General features: G+C 33.6%; 1 protein-coding gene across 1 annotated transcript in view; it reads right to left on the bottom strand.

The window, feature by feature from the left end:
- The window catches only part of LOC149787305 (uncharacterized), a 170,405-nt gene that overhangs the window by 28,377 nt on the left and 116,766 nt on the right, over positions 1 to 25,262 (bottom strand). Inside the window, exons 19-25 of the mRNA XM_089977841.1 lie at positions 17,231 to 17,527; positions 16,815 to 16,838; positions 14,611 to 14,862; positions 11,549 to 11,809; positions 10,125 to 10,322; positions 6,734 to 6,950; positions 4,784 to 4,974 (exon numbers count right to left, since the gene is read on the bottom strand). Of these exons, the coding sequence (XP_089833967.1) occupies positions 4,784 to 4,974; positions 6,734 to 6,950; positions 10,125 to 10,322; positions 11,549 to 11,809; positions 14,611 to 14,862; positions 16,815 to 16,838; positions 17,231 to 17,527 (1,440 nt within the window). The remainder of the gene's footprint in view (positions 1 to 4,783; positions 4,975 to 6,733; positions 6,951 to 10,124; positions 10,323 to 11,548; positions 11,810 to 14,610; positions 14,863 to 16,814; positions 16,839 to 17,230; positions 17,528 to 25,262) is intronic.

The following is a 25,262-nucleotide window of genomic DNA, read 5'->3' as shown; positions in this document are numbered from 1 at the left end:
TCATTGGTAGCTCCGAGAACCCTGCGAATTATGTCAGTGTATTTGATATTTGATGTTATTAACTTACCTTGTTTGTCTTGAAAAATAACAACCTCATTTGAGTCTACTCCGGTTAAAATAGGTAAAAGTTCATCAACGTAATCTTTTGTTGCATATTTTTCTAAATCGGTTGGGATTTTTGGTTTCTTTGCAACTAATGATGATCTTCCGTAAATATCTACCATGTTATTAAAAACATTTGATTTCAAATCTAAAATCAATGATTTGAAAATCACATCTGTGATTGGAAAAATCAGTGATTTTTCAACGTGTACTCGTGCACGACTTTGTGAGGTGAATTGGCTGATTTTGAGATTGCATCTAGAACATTTAATACTTCACGGCCACATATCGGAGGATCGGTTAATGTTTGTGTTGGCAGCGTTGAATACCAAACCTTTGTCTTTGACAAAGTCCCTGACTTTGGGGGAATGTTTTTTGTATATCGGAGGAATTCAACTGGCGGTGCTAATCCGTAAGAATTAAAATAAATAATTCCACGTGGATCGATCGCATAAGCAACCCAGTGAGTTCCTGGACCATCGCTGTTATCAAGATTAATAATTCCTGTTTCTGGATTGCGTGGTTGTTGTGGTAATTGATCTCGCATAAAGACGCCTCTGAAATGTTTTATATTTAATTGTTTAACAGCATCAAGCAAATCAAAATTAGAAGCTGGAAGCTTCAGAACCTTTTTGGGTACCATGATGGCGGAGTTCCTGGTAGTCTTAGACCTGATCCGCGAGCGGATCTTCCCTTTTTTTGTATCCTTTTTCAGCGGCTTTCTTTAGTGCCATTCCAGCGGCAGTTCCAACTGCGCCAAGTGCTGCAGCTTTTGCTACTGCTGGTGCTGCTGCGGCAATCAACGCTGGTATCGCGGCGAGTAATGGAAATATTCCACCGGTTTTAGCCATATTTTTGACAGCTGCAGGAGAGAGATCAAGTCGAACTCCAGTCTTTGCCTGCTTTGCTTTATTAAGATGATTAATCTGTGTTTTAGTCAGCGATAGATTATTTGGTCCACCCGCTAGCTGATTATGTTTAAGTGTTATTGCTGTTCCATATGTGCTCGCGTTCTTTGATTGCAATTTCTTAGTCTGACCAGGAGTCAAAGTAACACTAACTTGATTATATGACATTATTTTATTAGTGATTGATCTAATTGCATTACATGTTTTTGAAAACATTACATGTTTTCTATTGGAGCATCGACGATTCTCATTCGTCCGCTAATTCCTTCAAGTAATATTGCTTTATCAGATAGTACAACTGCGATAGCTCTGTAACCACCAGCAGGCATTATACCGCCTATACGAGCTCGGAAATGCAAGTCAACAACAGATTGTTTGACCATGTCAAGATGTTGCAACGAAAAGTAATAAATCGGATAATTTGTTGTAAAATCCTTTTGTGATATTTGCAGACCGGTATCTATATTTTGATCACGTCCCATAAATGACATCAAACGATGATACGCACGTGCAACATGGTTGTGTGTAAAATCCATTAGTATATCCTCGGATGGTTCTTGATGACCGTTTATCCGCAGTGAAACCTCAGAAACATCAAGTCTATCAAATACCATCGGATTTCTCTCCTGATTGTTTAATCTTTCACGATTTTGAAATGCGACGAAAATATGCCGTGGCGCTGTTACTCCTTGTTGTGATGATATATGCCATGTGAATAACCTAGGATGGTCACCTCGAATAACATCCGTGGTCATCGTTTCCCATGATAACAATGATTTACCACCTTGGTTCATAAAAGACAGTAGTCGTTGTTCTTCGGTGATTGACGGAGACATCACAGGCATCCACAACGATAATTTACTTAATGTTACTTTACCAGCGTCAATAGCAGCATCACGCCAGATAGCATCATTATCATCACCTTTTCTGTGAAGTACAACTGTGTGCTTGGCGCCAAATATGACCTTGCGAACATTTCTGCAAAATCCAAATATATGAGACAGCGGAATAACACATGAAAACTGTCCTTGATTATTTAACATTGCTTTACGCGCTGCAAATCTCAAATTGAAATTTTCATTCATCGATACCACAGCAGGTGTTTCTGCAGTGCCTGCTGCGTTTCTCACATTGTTTATAGTTACATTTTTGTGATCCGGATGATCATTTGTGTCTTTTGCAAACATTATTGATGGTCCAGCTGATCTAGTGTAATCATCTGAATATCTTGCTAATCCAAGAACTGTTGTAGCGACGTCAACGTTATCGTGGATAGTTTCAATTTCCTTTCCATCTATCATATATATAGCACTTTTGAATAACGCCATTACACCGTTGTTTACAAAACCAGCTCTTTCAGCGGCTGTATAAGCAGTGTCATCATTTTTTGTGAGTAAACCTTCGACTTCAATAAAAGCTTCCGAGAGCAGAAAATATCTACTTGTATCTTGTACTTGCAGTTCAATTCTTCCACGCTGGTTAGGAGTACGAGCATCATAAGAATAATATTGAAAATCTCGTAGAGAATCATCTCTCGGTATTGGACTAGACATATCAAACGCGGGATTTGGTACATTTGCAAACATTTTATTATATACGCGATGGTCTAAATGATTATCGATAACCGCTGCCTGCAAGTAAATTAGCGGTTACACTATCTTGTACAGGAGCAACTGTTACAAGCTGAGCTAAGTTTTGATTTACAGCGCTATTTATTGCTTTGCTAACATCTGAAGGCATTGTCTCAGTAGATTGTAATTTCACTGGTAGTTGTGGTCGTGGTCTACGTATTAGCCGTGCTATTCTATCCTTGACTGATTGAAATGCTTTCCCGGCAAGGTCACCAACAGTACCAACAGCCTTATCTTTGATAACATCAATAGCTTTCATAGATAGTTGTTTTGCTAGCGGTCCAGCCTTTGGAGCAATTCTTGTAAATAGATCTCTAACAATGTTACCAAGTCCATCTCCGTGAACAACCTCATATACTGGTAATCTTGAATTTACTACTCTGACCATGTTTGGTCTGCGATAAGAATCGTGTATGATCATGTTATCTAATTAATATTTCTCTAATCGTGGTGACTTTTGAACATCCTAAAGGATTTCCAGAAATACAAGTATTTCTAATGCTAGCATTTTTAATCGCTGTGACTAGTCACTATCGATGAGCTCATCAATAAGTTCCCGATAAATATGAGAATCTATAATTTTATTTTGAAACAATTGTTGGCAGATACTCGCGGCCTCATTAATTATTTCCGGAGAGTTATTCCCGGTACGTCTTCCTCCGATAAGAACTTCTAGCCGTGATACGTCATTGATGATATTATCAGGACAAACAGCTAGACTTGTTCCAGTTTTACGTTCAACTAACCCAAGGTCTTCAAGAACATCGTCTTCTGTAGAAGGTGGTTCTTCTGGCGGTGAATAGGGAGGTGGAAGTCCTCGTCGTCTACTTTTGAGAAGTTTTTTCATTGCGCTTACAAGGGTTGAGTATTCTGAATCGTTAGATTTGACCACTTTTTTGTCGTAGTATATACGATACACCCACTTAACAAAATTTGTATCAGTCGTGGACTTATATTTCTCGTTTAAAACCTCATCTTTTTTATATAAATTATCTAATATTACTTCAGGTAATCTTTTTTCTGGTGTGTTTTTAAGGATTTTAATAAAACCCGGATCAAATTTTGCAGTTAGTTCAACAATTTCTTTTACTGCTTTGGGTGCAGCAGCTTTGGCGACTTCAGCGGTGGATGGAGGTTGAGCTACAGCGGTGGTTGGAGGTATTGCCGCAGCTATATCAATTGGAAGATCTCGTAAAATCTTTTTTGTTTGTTTAGTTCTCTTAGCAATTTTTTCAGTCTGCTCGGCGGTTTGTTTTAACACTGGAATAATACCTGGTTTTGTTATATCACCGGGTTTTCCTTCGATAGCAGTTACAACTTTTTCAGTGGTTGTTGTAATAGGTTTAAATAATTCTTCTGTACCTGCTGCAAATTCAACCTGTGCTTGTTGTTGTGCTCTAAGTTTTTCTCGGACAGCATCTCTAACTGGTATAAATTTTTTGATTGCTTCTTCTCGTTCTCGTGATAATCTAGCTATGCGTGATTCTCCAATATTTGCCATTATCCGTTATTGTTAACTTAATTTTTCAAATGAAAAGCAATTTTAACTTTTAATTAAAATCCTAAAGGATTTCCTAGCATTTTTGACAACTGATTATCGCTGAAAATGTCAATGAAAATGCAAGCATTTTTGAAAACACAAAGTGTTTTAACAGCAGCAGAGGGACCCAATTAATTACCAGTGAAATCGAAATTTACCTATAGAATTGCTTGCAATTCCCCCTACAAAGTAATTCCTTATAGTTTTCAGACACGGAGACTTTTTTCGGGATAGTTTATTGAAACAAAATATGTAAAATTAGGAAAATATTTCATATTTTCAATCAAAAGTCACAGTTTTAGCAGTCGGAATTGACCACGGAGACTTCTATCTTGGTTTTTTTCGATTTCTAATGAATTGGGGTTGGGCCCCTCTGCTGCTGATGTTAACATAATTGTGCGTCGAGATAATGGACAAAAACAACAACAACAATACTACTACTACTACTACTACTACTACTACTACTAAAAGTATAGTAATTGCAATCACTTGGGTAGATATTAGCGCAAATTTTGCATCGAATGAGAGAGGGAGTTCAAAATGTCGTGACTGCTTTGGTTTGACATAATGTGCATGTCTGTTTGAGATACTTATATACTTACTACAATTAATCTTGCTGGGTAGTAATATTGAACCTGGTTCACAAAATATGTATTCTTCATGTGACATATGTTGTAACTGACCAGTCAATTTTAGGCAATATGTAGAAATGGATCTCTTTGAAAATCCAAGTTTTAGGGCTGTAATTGTTTTGTTGAGTTCACTTTTCACACCTTCTGTTGTTTCATTGAATCTGAAAGGAATTGTTACCCTTTTACTTACTAATGAAAAATATCACATAAAAAGATAATATTTGATAAAACGGATTCATGAAATATATCATATACATGCATTATATTAAACACAACTGAGTGGTGAAATATATCATATAAAAAGCATTATATTTCATAAAATGGATTGATGAAATATACCTCATAAAACAATGTATATGATACAACTGATTGATCAAATATATCATATAAATGCATTTTATTTGAGAAAACTGATTGATGAAATGTTTCATGTAAAAAGCATTATGTTTGATAAACCTAAATGACACTTGTAATAGGGATGCATATAATATTGTCTTTCCGGATGGCATTTATACCTTTCGCAGACAATAAGCTCAAAATGACAATAACCTGTTGGATCAGACCTTACGCCGGTCATGAAGTGATTACAGAGTCAACTTTAATTTAACCCAACCCACCACCATAAACCGACACGAAGCAAAACAAACCAAAACAAAAGAAAACCGTTCTACATAAAAAGCATGCTTATGTAAAAACAAATGTTCAAGCATGTTTATGTAAATAAATGTTACAGCATGTTTATGTAAATAACTGTTAAAGCATGTTTATGTAAAAAAATGTTAAAACCTGTTTATGTAAATAAATGTTAAAGCATGTTTATGTAAAAAAATGTTAAGGCATGTTTATGTAAATAAATGTTGAAGCATGTTTATGTAAATAAATGTTAAAGCATGTTTATATAAATAAATGTTAAAGCATATTTATGTAAATACATGTTAAGGCATGTTTATGTAAATAAATGTTAAAGCATGTTTATGTAAATAACTGTTAAAGCATGTTTATGTAAAAAAATGTTAAAACCTGTTTATGTAAATAAATGTTAAAGCATGTTTATGTAAAAAAATGTTAAGGCATGTTTATGTAACTACATGTTGAATCATGTTTATGTAAATAAATGTTAAAGCATGTTTATATAAATAAATGTTAAAGCATATTTATGTAAATACATGTCAAAGCATGTTTATGTAAATAAATGTTAAAGCATGTTTATGTAAATACATGTTAAATACTCGCTACTTTCGAAGTAATGAGGCAATACATTTAAAATACGCATATAAGAGAGCATGTACACGAACAGTAGTAACTTCATTCAGTGATTTGACTAGGAAAGAAGTCCTTTACCTAAATCACAATACAAATATTTCTCTGTTATTAAATTTTTTTCAATTTATAATTTCTCTTGGGATACCAATTTTGGGGATTATGTGGCTGAAAGAAACTACAAATGTATAAATGCAATGAATATAGGACAACTCCTATCCACTAATTTAAATGTTTTCTGAAAGCTACCTAATGTATGTCCACATCATTCATGAGTTCATAATACGATTCCATCGAAGAATGTCTAAACATGCTTGGAATTCAATCGCCTCTGCTGAATAAATATTTTAAAAACTAAGCTGCACTCATTTAAACACACGCTACAGTGTCTTGTATCATTCTTTATGCTCTTGTATTAATTCTTTTCAGGTGACGATAAATCCCACGAGAAACTGCGTGGATTTGCATGCGGGTGCATATTATTAAGCATCATTTTCATTACTCTCAACACTAAGCTTTTAATGACGACGGACTTTTTAAATACAAGTCTTCGGTATCAGTCTATTACAGTATCTCTTAGTTTAGATACCCATTACTAATAATAACAATAGTAACTGAAGAAGAAGAAGATGATGACGTAGAAAAATACAATTAACCCACCTGAGCTGGTGCGTCGCATTAACCTCAAGATAAAGTATATTTTCTTTCCGGGTTAACTGTATGTTTTTCTTTGTACACAAATTATAGTTATCGTTAGTTTTTGGCTCTGGACATAACGAAAGTTTCTGGAAACACTCAATGACATCATTTGTAGTTGGTGTGTCTGTATTCAGAAGATCTACCTTTAGCTGCAGTGCTAGTGATACAAACTCCATCTCTGAAACAAGAACAACGCTACATGTCACATCAGATATATGAACTATACTAACCAATTTAGAACCTGAAATTCTTCCATAGATTGGTGACATTTTCTTCGCACATTAGTTTTGGGACTGCATAAGTTTAAAACTTTAAATTTAAAAATAATATAGTACAACAAAAAATCTGCAATCTGGGAGAGGTATTCAGATCATCCTTTAAGCTTGTCTCAGCATTATTACCAGATTCCATTGAAAAAACAAATAAAACAATGTTGATGGCAAGGGCTTGAGGTGCAAGAGAATTCAATTAGTACATATATGAAATATTTATATATAAAATGGCATGTATGTATCTTTGGGGATCAGCGCATGATTTAGTGAGCGCTTTTCAATTGTTCGGCATTCGCACACACACACACACACACACACACAAACACACACACACACGAACACACACACACACACACACATATATATATATATATATATATATATATATATATATATATATATATATATATATATATAAATACAGTCAGTCAGTCAGTCAGCCAGTCATACACACACACATACATACATACATACATACACACACTTACACAATATATATATATATATATATATATATATATATATATATATATATATATATATATATATATATATATATATATATATGTGTGTGTGTGTGTGTGTGTGTCTGTGTGTGTGTGTGTGTGTGTTCTAAACTCATACAACACTTGTCGTGTTTACCACAAAAAATCCTGACTCTTTCTCCTGCATTTGCGATGTCAAGAACCAAAATATTTCTTAATGTATTTCAAAAACAAATTAAAAATAGTCTTGTCAATATTCTATGAGAAAGCTTCTTTGCTTAGAATGCATGTTCATATGCAGGAAATTTGTCATGATGTATTGCTGTATAATATATTTTTGTACATGTGAGTTGATGGTTAATAGAAAATCTAATGCGTTGAAAATGATAAATTTAGAGGTTTTTGCGCGGCTGTACGAAAGCTAAACAAAGAAAACGAAATGTGTTTTATTAACTTAAATTCCAGAAATACTGTCAGTCTTCTCATTGTTGGACCACTTCCCTTACTACAACATCAAAAAACCAATCTGATTAACGTTCCTATGGTAAATAAAATAAAATCCCACTGAAACACAGTCCTTACTACTGAATAAAATCAAACTTGAGTTTTTGAAAGATAACACGTTTCCAGATGTGATCTCGTAACAATAATAAATTAGAAACGAGAGGGTGAAGTCCTGCACGTTATGCAACTTTGTATTTGTCACAAGATTAGAGTGCACAAAGTCCAAAAAGGTTGTATTTAAAGGACGAAACTGTATATATGTAAAACATGACAAGATTATAACAAAGTAAGCAACGTCTTGAAAAGCCAAATATATTTTAGAGGAAATGAAAATAGAAAAGAAACGAGAATACGAAATTGATTTAAAATTATATTTCAAAGAGCTTAAAACAAATGCAACGGAAACGATACAAGTTGGTCTGCTAGATTTAGAGCAACACAACAAACAATGAAAATCAAAACGCGCAGTCTCATCATACTGAAGCTGCAAACTTTGAATAGAGGAGAATTGACGAGACAGTACAGAAGCGCGAGCAGCATAAATAAGGAACTGCAACACGTTTTCTGTTGATCAAGGAAACTCTAGTTACATTTCCTGTCAAGTGTGCCACTGACAGTTCAAATAACAAATTGGTCTGACCAGCCTCTCATGTACTCACAAAAAAACCAGACCAGTTAGTGGTGTCATGGGCATCTTAAAACTCGAAGAAGTACCAACAATAATAACAATGCGACAAAACCAGTAGAGGACAACTATAAAAAGACACCAAGGAATATTTATGTAGATACGAAGCGCTACGATGACTATGGCCATACTGCCATCATCCCTTTGGGACCAACCATGTCCAGGAGAGACAACGATGGGTCTACTAATTTGATCAGATTCTCACACGTTCAAAAGACATGATAACGTAAAAAGTAAAAATATATCCAACATTGGCCATGAAATAAATAACTATTGTGTAATTTGATACTCATTATTGTGGTATCTGCCATAGTTTTCTTTTAGAAAAAAGTTATAAACCTTTTATATTTCTAATTGTCCTGTTTATACATCTGATCCCAATGAAAGGAACAATACCATTCATTACAAGACAGGTAGTGTTCAGAAAGGAACAAAACGAATTGTCCACCAATCCTAAGGAACTGACCTATCATACTACCAATCATTCATGGTACTGTCTCAACTGAACTTAAAGTTGCAACAAATAACTGACTTGATTATTCAAGCCTTTTGCGTCATTTGAGAAACGATTGTCCTGGAGTGGGTAGTTTTGGCATAAATGGAATATGTCAAGTATGAAAAACTGTAGGTCTAATCAGCTTTGCATAGACGTTTCAACTGTTGATACGAACCATGCAGTCGCCCGAAAAATCGCTGTCATTTTTACGCACTTTCTTGGTACAGACGTTTAAGTCTTTGTCTTAAGTGTATTATTTCCCTGATTTTCAAACTTTTGTAGTAATTAATATCATGTATGCAGATAGAAGGTCTCCATTTCATTCATCGGGTACATAATGTTGTGCTACTCTCAAGTCATTAATTCAATTTTTAAATTGCGGTTTCCAACCCTATAATAATTAATTATATTTTTACTGTTAAAATCATGCGTTTCTATTTCCTTTCGTACTTGTATTGGTTTCCTTTGTTTAAAAGATTGGTTCAGTATAATTGTTAGGTTATGTCTCCTCAGATTCATCAGTTGGTTCAATCGGGTATTTAGGCGGTGTCATCATGTCTCATCCAGTCACATTATCCTGACACCAGGCCGACCAGTCCTAACACTAACCTCTTAATGCTGAGCACCTAGCGAGGAAGCTGTTAGTGCCATTTTTATAAGTCTTTGCTATGACTATGCCTGGGTTCGAACCACGAACTCCCTCATTTTAAGGGGGCGCTCTGACCACGAAGCCACCGGAGCAGTTATAAGAAGAATGACCAAGATATTATTTAACAACTTGCAATGAGCATTCAAATACGATTTGTCCAATGAATAAACTGAAAAAGTAAGTGAAATGAAAGTTGTTGATATAATATATTTGATCAGATATTTTACCGCTGCAACACAATGTACGATTATAATATCTTACTTAGACAAGCGCCGGTTTGGATGTTGTCATTAAATGGCGGAACCCAATTTCCATTTTGGCATCTATAGGTCTGGTTGAACTCTGCCATTATAATGAAATCTTTTGCACATTCTTTGATGTGACATTCCACAGAGTCGGGATCTCCTTTGCAAAAGAGAGAACCTTGATGAATCTGCGGTGGCGATGGACATGGAGTTTCTGTATAATAATAATAATAATAATAATAATAATAATAATAAAATAATAATAATAATAATAATAATAATAATAAAATATTAAAATAATAAAACAATAATAATAATAATAATAGCTACACATATGAACATCATCACAAACACAGTAACAACGACGACGATAACAGTGGAGATTGTTCAAAAAAGTAAAAGTACCTATGTATTATCGTTTATTCTAATGTGCAGTTTTAAGAAAACGCACATTATATAACAAGATGTCGGTAATAATTTGAATTTAGATATAAATATTTATATATTTCTTCAAAGTGATAAATTAATAATGTTGTACAATAGCTAAATGATTGCCTAAAGATCATATCTTATGCCATAAAGGTACGAATGTCCTACCACTTAGTACCTCAATGATCCCATTCTCTTAAGCTCTGTGTACAGAGAGACACTTCATATTTTACTCCCGTACTCCCATTTTCCACAGTATGTATGGTAGTTTTATTTCTTTTGTAATCATGCTTTTCATCAAACTTTAAAGAAATCTGTACGAAAATTATGAATGGTCTTATTAACCGACCATTTAATATTAAAAATGGGGAGGGGTGATGGTGAGGGTTGCGGAAAGACGTACTCCTTTGGAAAATAAATTTCCAGCCCCACAGACTAACTTGAAAAACAATAATATTTAAGATTTTTTTAATTTGAGAAAGAAAGAAAAACAAAACTCTGGTTGGAAAGACAATATCAACCTCCATGCCCCTCCACCACCGTAATATAAAATGGTTGGTCCCTTAAGAAATTAAATAATCGTGTGTTGCAATTAGGTCCTTTCTCCGAACCATATCCAACATGACAGGTTAGAATACAAAACATCGAGTGGAGTTTCGCATACTAATGAAGTTATTTATTTGTTTTCTAGCGTTATGTATTATGTCATGAAAATCTTTTCACGTGAGGACGAATGTCAAAGGAATTCTTTCGAAGGCACCGGGTAGTGGAGGAGGTGGGTGGGCGAATGGATGGAAATTGAATTTTGGTTTTTAAAACTAAAACAAAACCCTGTCATTACTTGTCTACCCATAATTCTTATAGGATATTAGCTGGCCTTCATGGAATACATGAAAAACTTCTCTAACTAAACCATCGACCCGCCCTGAGATAAATTGTCAATGCCTAAGGCTACGTCTTCTTTCTGAAATTGAGATAAACAAATTAAACACGTTTGAAAATTGTCCTGACCTAGTTTAAATGTACTAATAGTAAATGAACACGGCGGTCCACTGTTGCCTTCGTAATCCTTTGCTGTGTATTTGAAGGAGTAATCTGTTCCAACGCTCACATCCATGGGGGATTGATAGTGTTTATCTTCTTGCTGGAGAATCGGCGGCTTGGCGACATTGTCATCGGCCACTGGGCCAAACCATGTCGCGGTTGTAAACAGGTCTTTGGAGTAAAATTCCATGTCACTTGGACAGCTAAGAAACCATGGTGCTGTTACGTCTGAAAGACAAATTACAGCGACAGAAGATCTTATACAAGTGATCATTTTAAATGAATTATGAAACGAGTTGAATATTGGAAATTATTCGACGAGTTTAATAAATTTCGCCTGAAATGAATACAACCGTAATAATAAATTTATTATATGACGAAATAGTGTATTTAACAAAACGGCAAAGAAGGGTAATGAAATGACCTTAAAATCTATATATGTTCAATTGTACGCCTCGCTCATTACGCATTGGTTTTACAGTCGGAACATTTCGCCAATAGCGTGTGCAGTTTCATATTTTTGATATTAATACACGTGAACGTATCCCTTTATGTGATTCTGATTGGTCCAAATAAGCCCATGGAATTATTATCTAGTATTCTCTTTACTGATTGGTTGCGATCGTGAGAAAACTTTTGTAACCGCACCGTCTGGAATATTTTGTTGTCAATGAACATTTTGACCGCCATTGTTTGAATCGATTCACGAAAGGAATTTGGGAAAAAATGGTATCGCCTGTCTGAATATGGCCAAGTTCCCACCGCAGAGGCTTGTTATGTTAAGTATAATAATATCATACAATGCAAAATGGCTAAAATCCCGAGGCAAGAACAACAACCACAACAAATAAAACTAAGAGTATTGATCATTTCATAGCTAATGTGTAATTTGGGGTTGGAGGGGTAGCGGTAAACCTGAAGCATGTAATTCACCCTATATACAAGTTTGGTTTAAATGTTAACTTACATAAGTAAATACACTAAGCTCTGTTCACCGAAGAAGGTGGACATAAATATCAAATCATTACCCATTTGATATCCTCTCTGTGTGTGTGTGTGTATATATATATATATATATATATATATATATATATATATATATATATATATATATATATATATATATATATATATAGCTTATAAGTTCCCCCAATATGGACGCAGTGTTGCATGCAGCAGAAGTATGTGGCATTCCAGTTGTTGGATATTGATGTGAAGGACTAATTTCTGATATATAAATTATAATAAATCTAAACTAAAGACATTGTCGAATAGTGTAATGCATTTGTAACCTGGTATTTGCATTATTTGATTCGTAACAAGGCTATGGTTGGATAACATTCTGTCAGTTGTGAGACAAACATTTGTCCACTTTCTTCTCTAAACTGAGCTGAGTTAGATTTAAACCACGCTTCGTATGGGAGTTGGCGGTGACTGTTATATGCTTATACACCGAGCCCTCTATCATTTGACCGATACCGATAATTTAATATTTGACACAATCCTGTGGGTAAATTGGCCACATTCATGCAGACATAAACATTTTCCCCAATGCCCATTGGGCAATCAAATCGAAACATGACCGCGAAAATGTTAGTAGAAAAAGTAAATTACCAAGAAAATCCAGAAGGCGAGGTAAGGGAAACTTCCTACTGTCGCAGACAATCAGTAAAACAGAATACTGTGCAAACATTTAATTGGCTTATTTAGACCAATCAGATTTGGTTTATTTAGACCAGTCAGATTCGGCTTATTTAGTCCAATCAGAGTTGGCTTATTTAGTCCAATTAGATTCTCATCAAGCGAGATGCTAAGATGTTGACAGATCAAAAACATTAAACTGCTCACGCTATATGTATAGTTTAACATCTATGTGATAGAGAAAAATATAATACTGAGGATATTTTCTTTCCCTCGTGAATACCTAATTGTGTGGTACAAAATTGTGATATTTTTACAAATGAAGATGCTACGAGTGAAAACTTTACCGCTACACCACACGATGGAATAAGGATTTTTTAAAAATTATATACCGATCATGTCTCTGAATAAAAGCCTCTAAGACAAACTTCACTCTTTAAACACGCTGAATAGCAATAATTTCAATATTTTAACCCGTTTTCTAGAAAGGTTTGTTTTTACTATTACTATAAACATTTTGGCGGCATTTATTCGATTCAACATACAAAAGTGAATTGGGGGAAAAAAACCACCTCTGTCTAAATATAGTCTATTTACCCCACAATGACTCGTTACGTATTGCATAGCCTATTACGCGCTGAAGATTTACGTTAAACCTCAAACAAGAAGAAGAACAACAAATAAAATTTAGGGAATTCGTCAACTGATAGCAGGCTTAGAAATCGGGGAGGGTGGTATTGACCCTATTTACAAAACAGTGATGTCTAGCGCGCGACTAAATTCAAAATTATCTTGGCGGAGTTATGTGAGCATTAATAATGTTATTGTTGTGTACTGATGAATCTGCGCTTGTGTATTTAGTTTGGAATACGGCATAAATTCAGTTACTTTGTTTCTTCTAGTGTATTTTTGTTATATAATTATGCCTTAGGTAGAATAAGAAAATAAGCATATAATAAAAATATTACCGCATTTGTATGTGAAAATATGAAGTCGTTTTGTCTGATGAATATACTGCACTTCCAAGGTCGTGCAGTATTTGCATCCGAAAAACTCGTTCATATTTTCCCATACAAATGCAGTAACCTATAAATACAAGTGCGTATATGTATCTGCATAATATGACGTAATCTCTTTTGAAAAGGAAATAAAACCAGCCAGTCAGTCTATCATACGTGAGCTTCCTGGATACCTGAATTAATTACATATCAGTCAAGCTACCCATTACGTGTTACCATTCGTATACGTCAAACCAACAGCTATCAACAAAATGTGTGTCTAATTTATAGGTACGTGTATTTAAGCCCTCGATCACAAAGGCGATTGAAATAACTCAAAATGACACTTTATATAAATAAAGCAGTTTTTTTCCTGGCCATTTCACTTACCTCTAACCTGTACTGAAACTTTGCAGACACTTTCTCCATTAATATCTTTTGCTATTACGTCGACGTGCTGCACTGCTCTCTGCCACGTCAGACTCTTCTTTCGCAGTTCAACTTGAATATATCTTCTCCCGTAGGAGCAGTCATGTGCACGTATCGCATTGAATGGATATGCATTCACATCTATTTGGACAGAATCATTATTCTTTGGTAGAGTGAAATTAAATACATCGTTTGGACATCCTTCAATGATAGCTGAAACAGATATGCATAGATAAACCCTCTGACTCTCGTAAACCACAGTAGTTGAACGATTGCACAAGTTTCGTTATAGAGCTGGGATCTAGTTGGGCAAAATGACTGATCTCATTAGAATCCGCGATGTATAAGAGTTCTTAACCACTGTCTTTTTATATTTATATACGATGTGAACAGTTCAAGATTTTATATGTACTAACTGTATTAGGCACAGACGTTTGCACTGAACATAATAATAATAATAATAATAATAATAATGAAAAATTCGAGGAAAGTCATGATACTAAATTGTGCAATTTCAAATGATAGCTTTTGATAACATGTAAAATGTCTAGATTAGAATATGTTTCAGAAATTCATCATCACACAACAAAACGTAAGGACATAGTTTTGATATAACTTCAGGTATCCACCGTTTTCATCTCATCTTTCCACACATTTTACTTACAAGTTACAAGAATTTTAATATATACCATGTTATATTACTTCTGAAATGGAACGTTACTTAAAATAAACACATTTTGATTCATTTTTTGAATCCGGTGTATCCATAAAATTTAAACACTCAGATTAACTATGTACTACATCAATTGATACAGTCATGGTATTTGATCAATTCAATATTTTAAACAGAATAAAACGGTGTCTCAGTTTATTAATGTAATATCTGCTAAGAGAAAGAAGATACCTGCATTTTTGGGTAGGTGTCGCAGTCAATCATTTATTGAGTTGCTCGTATGCTAATTCTTGATGTATTAAAATAATTCATCTGTCTCATATTTTGTCTGAATGCTGTGAGTCTACATAAAGCTACATTTCATCAAATGGAAATAAATAACAACAGGTGTCTCATTCACAAAACTAGATCATCGATTGAATGTAATTCAGATTTAAATAAAATGCTAAAATGGCGGCTTATCCACTCCAGTATCTGATCCGTAATATATTAAGATAACAATTAAATGTCCATAACACTTCATTTTACCGTCAAATGTAGCTGCCATGAAGAAAACACGAGGCATTTCACCCTAAATATTCACAATATTTTATTTAAATCATCAATGAAAATGACACGATGCATGCAGTGTTTTGAAAACCTACTAACACCCAACCACCCATATATAAGATCATATATATATATATATATATATATATATATATATATATATATATATATATATATATATATATATATATATATATATATATATATATATATATCCACCCATTCCCACAGGATACTTGCTCCCTCGAACAACTGCCTCCCCTGAACAAGTATCTCTCACTAAGACAATGTATCTACTGTTTGCTTTAAAAGATAAATACTTACCGTTTAAAATAAATTTTGCTAAATTGTTCCTTCCCCGAAAAGTAGCCAAAAATGTGAATAAGACCTATTTTGGCTTGCAAAAAACACGGCCTTTTGTTTATTATAGTATTGTTTCTTCTTTGTTTTGTTTGATTTTTTTTGTAGTATTTCTTTGATCATAATAGACCCATTACTCTTACATAACTGTTTGTCATTGTTAACAATACGTTTTGAAGGAAATGCTATAATGTTTTTCCACTATGAATATGCTATTGAAATAAAGCTGGCAACATGAAATGCCAAGTATATCTAACGATGTTATTATTTCAATTTGAGCACTTTTTAAGGGTATTGAAGGCAATTGTTCCATGGAGACAGTTGTTCTAGACCATATATATATATATATATATATATATATATATATATATATATATATATATATATATATATATATATATATATATAAGCTTTGGTGTTCTTTCCCTTCCTACCAAAATGAAGTAAACTAATATTGGCTAAGCATTCATAGAATCAGGTAGAATTCAGAAGGAAATACCGAAAATCTAATACTCCCTTGTTTATTTGTATAGATTGAACGTCGAAAGAAAAAGGAATAAACACAGGGGTAACTGTAACTTACGTTTTTCCAGACAATCGGTAATATCTGAAACAATGTATTTGTTTAATAAGACGTTTCTATTTCAATATATATGTTATTCTTCTACTATTCACATATTCCTCTTCCATGTTTATGTTATTTTGATATCTATGTGTATATATATCCATATATGAATCGGCGAATGAAGATATATAGCAATATTAATTAGTTAAAATTGTCTTCACCAAAAGTAAATCTACTTGAATTTTCACTTATTAAGTATATATTCTCCTGCTTTTATATTCAATAGTTTAGCGTCTGCATGATAGGTATTAATGAATAAAAAAGATTTGACTAAAATATTCTAACATCTTTTTGTAGTTACAAAATTAATAATGCAAGGTTGATCTGTTGTGTACAAAACGCTCTAATGCAAGGTTGACCTGCTGTGAACTTACCTAGACAAATAGGACAACAATTCAATTTTGAGATGGCACTGCAATCGCCAATTGGTGGACAGGTCAAGTTACTGCAGACGCCATTTGTACATTTTTTACACGTGGCATCGATGTATTGATGCTCGTTGACTGGTCTGACACAGTTCTTACATGAAACTCCAGAGTGCGGACAACAAATTGTACCGTTTCCTCCGCAGCCATAGTCCGTGATGCACTCATATTCTGAGCATGTACCGTTTCCTTGCAATGGAATCGGGCAACTTCCCGCCTTTATTACTGTGCCGGGCTCGTATGACTCTAGAAAGCATAGCAGGTGAAAAATAACACATTTAACAAAAATAAAAATCCAAAGCGAATGACAAGAGTTAGAGGATCCATCTGTATATGTCAGGTCTGTCACAATCATAGACTGATTTAATGGTGTATATATATGTACAATATTTAACGGCAGGTCACCACAATCCTTGCCGTAGGGTGAGGGATACAAGTTTATTTTTTTTTAAATAGGAGTGATAATTTCGAAAACTTTATGAAAATGTCGTCCTTTTTTATAATCATTTTTCGTGTTATGTTTAATCTCTGTCTAGCTTTGTCATGCTCGATGGCATCTAACTGCATGCTACAACCTTGTCCTTCACATACAGTTGTCATCAATATGGAAGAACTTTTAAAGCCCTTAAATGTATGAATGCACCTGACCATATATGTTACTTCCCTCTTACATGTTCACCCTTTAAATATCTCTGAAAATCTAATGAAAATCACAAAATGTAAGATATTGGAATAAAGAAGAAGAAAATAAAAACGTTCAATACAGAAACGGTCATGGAAATTTAGTGAGAGTTGAGATTTTGAGCAAAATGAAAGTGTCCATCGCTATGTTAGGCACACACACACACACAAACACACATGAATATTATCATAGTTAAGCATACATCATGAACACAATTAAATACGCAAGAATACATTAGTCTTTCTTATACACCAGAAACATTCTCAGAGCAAAGAAGAAAACTATGTTATCGTGTGGTGAATTCGATAGATATAGTGCTTGACGAATGCTCGGTTATAAAATGTCAAAAGCTATCAACCTCCATTTAAATGTTATGCACGTTATTTATTGTGACTATGAAAGCATCACTGCACGATATTAACAAACTTGCAAGAAACAAAAATAAAGATCCCAAAAAATCATGCCAGAGGCAACAGAGTACCACAGGTACATTTAAATTCGCAAAACTACATTCCAACAGCTGAAAAGATAATCTATGAGCATTAGTAGTTTCCCATGCTCAGAGCATACATGTCTTCAAAGATAATTTTGTTTTGTAATATCACATTGCCTTCAACAGCCACTAATGTTGTTCACGTGACCTATAATGGTCACGTGATACGAGAGTGTGATCAATGAGAAATTAGAGGCAGGTAATACTCTGAAAAGATTTGACCTCCCTACTGAACATATGTGCCTTATTGATTCATAATAGAACGTTTCACCATCAAAAACGGAGCGGCAATGGGGTCCTCAGTCTCATGTAATGAGTGTGAGATTGTTTACATCGAAAAAACAGTGTTAAAACCCTATGATTAAAGAAAATTTCAGTAGTGATTGATCGGTTATACATGAACATTTTAACAATATGGAAGATTCCTACGTCCCCAACCAAAGCAAGGTGATCGCAACAAAAGACGGTATATAGAAAGGGAAGGTGAAGGAGGCGATCAAAATACTACAGCGGAGGCCAAAACTAAACAGGGACGAAGGCTTGAATTGCCACCTATCTACACCAGTCCCTCGTATCATGTGACCATTATAGTCACGTGATCAACGTTAGTCTCTGAAGAAGGGAGAGTGTGGTATGTGATATTGCCGACACTTTCGAACTCTGAAGGTATTTATGCTTTGAGTATGTGAAATTACTAAGGATCACCTTCAACCATGGTTTTCTTGTGTTTCAAATCAATTCAAACGATATATTAAAGAAATAGTTTAAAGAGACATAAAACATATTAAATCTAGTGTATAGAGAGTTACAGACTGAAAAATGCAAAACAGATTCAACAAATACATTTCATATCAATGTTTAAAGACACGTTAGGCGACAGAGAAGCGCCCGCACAAAAGGTACGTAGCTATAATCATTTTTTTGGGTAAATATTGACTTCCAGCACGTAACAAATATAACTTGCCCGGTTAGGATACACTTCCGTTCATCAAGATACTGGTTAAATTGAATCACATAAAGAGTTACAAATCACACTAAATAACAATGACATACATTTCGTTCAGTAAGGATTTTATGACTAACAATGTCATGTAAAATGGAAAAGATACGACTATCGAAAGAGCAATCTGGTTTGTATATATCTGTAAATTAACGGGCATTAAGTTGATTTACTAGCAAAAACCTTAAACGATGCCGCATTAATTGAAACATAGAATCAGTATATAAATATGCAGTCTAAATATTTCAGGCAAGATATTTACCAGTATAAATATACTGATAGCTTGCATGGGATTTTGGATTTCCGAAACAACTATACAACCAAAGAAAAGTTCTATTTAAATCCGATGTCAAAAATGATGATTGCTATTTTATTTATGATATCATGAAACATTGCTCTGGAGATATGATGTAAAGTGTTTACGAATATCCGTATAAAAATAATTACTCCAGCTCATCACACAGTGTCTTTCTAAGTTAGTAACACGCTAAATTATCAGATAATTAAACTTCTTTAGGTTTCTTAGTTTCAAAGCAATCTATTATTGCCTAAAACATAATCGATTTTATCATATTGTTTTTTATCGTTTGCTCGACAAAATGCAAAACAAATATGCACTTTGAGGGTGTATATAATTTTATCCCTGTTGACTGGTATATTGATGAACTGTTGAATATCTGCTAATGTATGGAAAGTAACACAGTTCTTTATTTTGTGTACTTATAAGAAGTTGCATGTTCCACATTCCATAGGTGACACTAATAAATTGCCTTCTTTTCCCCCAGTTTAGTGTGGTAAAACTATCATTTCTCTTTTGCATGATATAGTGCAAGGTGCTAGCATTGTTCTAATATCTCCGATTATAGTTTTCAAGATACCGAGTTAGTATTAGTAATACCTTGACCATTTTTGTATTCTCGTCATATGCAGTTGGGTGTTGCATATTTCATTGTACAATATATCTCACAACTACAGCCCGTTTGACTTGTAGCTGCAAAGTCAGTTTTACAATTCTCGCACAGATGCGGCATGATGTATATATACTAGTTCAACATCGTGGATGGGTTTCCATTTTGGTCTCGTTCTCTACAAAATGGCAAAAATGTTATATAAGGTAACTTTGCAATCTTGAATATCGTCATCAAAACTGAGTGTCATGAGGACTCCCATGGCGAGCTGTGTTTCAAGTCTATGTACTCGGTTGTAGCCCACAGGAAAGAAACGTTTCAAAGTTTATCAATTTCTTCCTATTCACAGAAATTAAAGTGGTCAGTTGATCTACTAATTCTTACATATAATAATTCAGATTCTTCAGATTTTGGTTTGCGTTTGACATGTAGCCCAGAGAACCAAACATTTGAGCAATATAGAAAACATCCATTTTTACTGCAGCACCATGCCTGTCATTTTGAAGATGCAATTGTAAACCTTTACATGTCCATCTCAATAGCATCTACACGCTGGGTGGGGCATTCTACTATATAACAGTCATGAAAAAGTCCATGACTTAAAAGTAACCTTTGAATATGTATCTCAGTAGTACAAACATGGTAGTTACGGCACTATCTTCGATAATAGTACTAATGATATAGTCATGAGAAAGTCCATGACTGAAATTTTGAGATATATGTATTGTTGCTGACTATAACTGTACCATTTATAATTTTCAAAAATACGAGCTCAGACTGGTTTCTTTATTTAGGTTTTGAAATGTCCATATTTTGGTGTCTTTTCAAAGATCTGCTGATTACTAAAAGTGGGAATTGCTCATTTAAAATGCTTCTTGAATGAGATGATCAGCGGCTGGAAAAGATCCTATTAACAGTATCTAATTTTCTTCGATGTTAAATATCCGAGACAATTAACCTTGTATTAAGATCTTATATTTCTTGAACTCTACTTGATACATGCTTTGTCTATCAATACTTTTGGTGGTTCAAATCAAAATAATGGTTAGAAGTTTGATCAATGACACCTGTCAACCATATTCCTAGACATGTATTTTCAGATACCACATATTGAACATTAAGGCTAAACCTCATGAAAGGTGTACTTTAAAAACATACATGAATGCCAAATAAAATACAATCTGATATTGTTATAACTGTGGCGTCCTTGTGTGATAGCTTCAATGTAGTATCTATACTAATAAAGGAGTCATGATATCCAATTATCTGTTATCATTTCAAATAATCTGGTAAAATATAAAATATTATATCGTAAGTCACGCGGAAAATGATTTTACAAAAGAGGACTTAAAATGTTTCCCCATTAAAACTATCTAATATTACATATAAAATAACCTTAAGTACAGAGACTATAATTTGACCTTGATCTGTGAGCTTTACCTTTCAGATAAAATGTTACATCATTGTTTTCTTAAGTTTGTTATGTAATAAGCTTTGAAATGATATATATTGTCGAATTTCCCATGGAGTTGTAAGTGGATTTTGACAAATACATGAATTGTAATCTGACAAGTTATTAGTATCATAGTCATTTAGATTAGCGTCTCATTTACAGTAAAGCAATCCATCATTATGAAATAAAAATAGTACTCTTCAAAAGCCTGCGGAATATAATAAGTCCTTCCTCTATCATTACGAGGGGAATGTTAAACTTGTTGCATATCAAATTACTTTCAATATATGATATTATTGGTCGGATTAAATTCATTTAAACCAAATGAAATTATCTTACATGCAAGCAACAACCTTCTTATTTGAAAATAAACCCCAAACCTGAATAATGATATGGTCAACTCTTGTGTATTTTAATAATTCAAAGAACGGTAAAATAACCCAAAATCAGACGTTGCATTCAGACTGTCCAGTTCAATTCATGTTGCCAAACTATCGCGACCTCTGCATCTATGAATCTTGTCCTTTGTTGTGGCATTGAATAAATATGTTTCATAAATGTTAAAAAGATTGGTGGATGCTACTTTTCATCGTAATAATTTTAAAATCACGGAATAATTTCGTAATTTATGAGCTAAAGATTTCCCAAAAGTATAATAACGTAATAATTCTAGGTTCTTATATTAGAATTATATTGCTCAAATATTTGCGTATGGCAATCTAATAAATATGGTATCTATGTATGTAAAACTGTATAATATTTAATGTTTTCTAGAAGAAAAACAAACAACCTGAAATTGACGTTTCTCGTGGAAAATATGCCAACCTATATTTGTTTTTCGAAATTCAAGTGTACTTCTGTGCTAATTTCTATCTCTCACTTAATTTTCTATACTTTGAAATCATTTTCACCTCGTTAACTTTTCACACTCTTTTATCCTTGGTTCAATCACTTGCTTTGCAATAGCTTGACAATTTGATTTCTTCTGTTTACCTGTCGGAATTTATGCTGCATTCGTATCAAATTACAACTAACTATATCGCCAATACTAATTCTGCCAGGTGTTTGAACAGTTAATTTAAATTATAAGTGATTGCTAAATATAAGTTCTTAAAAAATGCATCTTCAAACTCTGCACATCTACACACTGTAAAATGAGTACTGGATTTTACTGCATTTATTTTATATTAAAGCTCTTAACAGGTCAACTGATTGATGTTAATTAATTTCTGTGGCAATTCCTTATAATAGAAGCATCAAGGCATCTGTTAAATTTGTACATTCTACAAATTTGTCCATGTGAAATGCATAGTTGACACTATAGTTCCTCCATATTTGTTTAAATAAATATTTCATCAACAAATGTTGTTTATCACCTGTTATTTTGTTCAAAATTTCGTAGAATAGCTTGCAGTTTTTTTTACATCGTTTGCTCGTTTTAAAGAACTTTTTAGCGATGTAGTTGCAATGATCTTAATATATCTGAATGCAAACTCTTTTCATTTATTACCCCACCAGGATACTATGTACATGCTAATTGTCTTATCACATTATTGTATTTGTACCTTTAAGTTATTTACTGTTGATGGATATGTACCTTCTTTCCATTTTCATTAAGTTTTTGTAGACAACGAAAAGTTACATAGCACGCAAGTGATGACTTCGTTGTGTTCTTATACGCTATATTTTGTAAATGTTTCACATTCTAGAAATTAATTGTGTTTCAAAACCTCCAAGTTTTCATGCTAACTAATTCTTCTATTTCTGTTTTGTCCTTCCTCCACTTGTTTTGATGACATAATGTTTTCGTCTAGTTCCCATTTGTTGAACAATATTCATACCCTTTCCATTTAACGGGTACGGACGTTTTACCGTTCTTCAGATCTCCATTTACATCTGTTCAACTATGCATATGTCATTTTGTTAGTTGTGTGCGAAGCTCTAGTTCGTAAAAATACCCTCTGTATCCGTTTTATTCAATTCTTGAAATTTCCTGATTACCTAATGTATTTTCTAAGGAAAGTTGAGTATTTAGCTCTTTACACAAATACGTTAAAGCCGGAATTCAGTCATGGTACACTTATTTTGAATGTAGGTGTTGAAATAGATCACTTGTGAAGGAAACGAACATGTTTATACATATTTTTAATCGGTTTATTTTCAGCATTTATTTCGGCTTGAGTAATGTTCACTGAACATTGATGGTTACTATTTTTTCATATAGTTTTAGTAAAACGTCAGCCCACCTTTTGGATTCATTGTGAGTGAAATACTACCAGTTCTAGTCTTTAAAGTTTTGTTAAATTAATAAACTTCATATCCTTTCTTGTCTAAGCATATTGACAACTTTAAACATTTTCTTTCATAGCAACTCATTTGTTTTCTATTGTAAATCTCAGTGCATTCCTTGTACATTTTGTTTTTACTTTTCATCGCATCAGAATTTGAGAAAATTTCCATCAATTCCAAGCTGTATTATATTCATTATTGTCTTGTTCATATGGTCGCATGTCATCTATATATGTATGGCACTGGTCATACGCTCAGCTGATAAAGACCGTTCTATATGGAAATATTTGTTCTATTTCTTGCTTCTTGTGTGAGTAGACTGTTAGACAAATCGGTTGAGCATTACTTTCAGTTTAGCACATTGTTTTTCATTTTGTCTCCTTCGCATACGCCATTTAAATTATTTAAAGTAGCTGGACTGACAGACCATCCTTTTAAAAGTTTTAGATACTGTTCCTTGTCAATCATTTGAAGCAAGATAAAATAACATGGAATACTTCATGCTTTATAAACATTTAAGGAATTATCAACAAACCAATAAGACGACCCTCTAAAACAGGTAAATTATTTTGAGCAATGCGCAACGCTGTCTTTGATACTATAAAGTCTGTGGATGCTTTTCTAGAATCGTTGTAGACCTTGTAAAAGTATGAGAACTTTAAGGTATATGGTATGTTTATTCGTAAACAAATTCGTCTATTTGCCTACACCAAATGCGTAATGTATTCCTTGATAACACCGCATGCTGCTATCAGAGATTAAACTTTTTTTCCTAGTTATTGTTATTCTGTCACATGTAAATATGTCATCTTTTTCTGAATTATTCAGGCTATACAATTTAGTTTTGATATCTATAGATTGAAATATTTATTATCTTCATTTCATATTATACACAAATATCTTTGACCACACATTTGTCATGCTAAAACATGCAAATTAATAGTCATTATCTCTATATACTTTTGCTTTTATGTTAAATATTAATGCGTGTAACTCTTCTGAAAGTCGCTTAATATACTGTGTAGTTATCTGTCTTTAGCTCCGAGTCAATATCACCATTTTGAGCGCTTGCGCTAGACAACATTGCTTACTTTAAAAAGCCCATAATATCCACATGTTCAAGTACATTTCTTATGCTAGTATTTTTGTTTGCGGT

The sequence above is a fragment of the Sinohyriopsis cumingii genome, chromosome 12 (assembly GCF_028554795.1).
Source record: "Sinohyriopsis cumingii isolate HCF-2022 chromosome 12, ASM2855479v2, whole genome shotgun sequence".
Classification (NCBI taxonomy): Eukaryota; Metazoa; Mollusca; class Bivalvia; order Unionida; family Unionidae; genus Sinohyriopsis; species Sinohyriopsis cumingii.
Note: the sequence above shows the minus strand (reverse complement) of the source record. Positions and strands in the feature narration are given on the sequence as shown.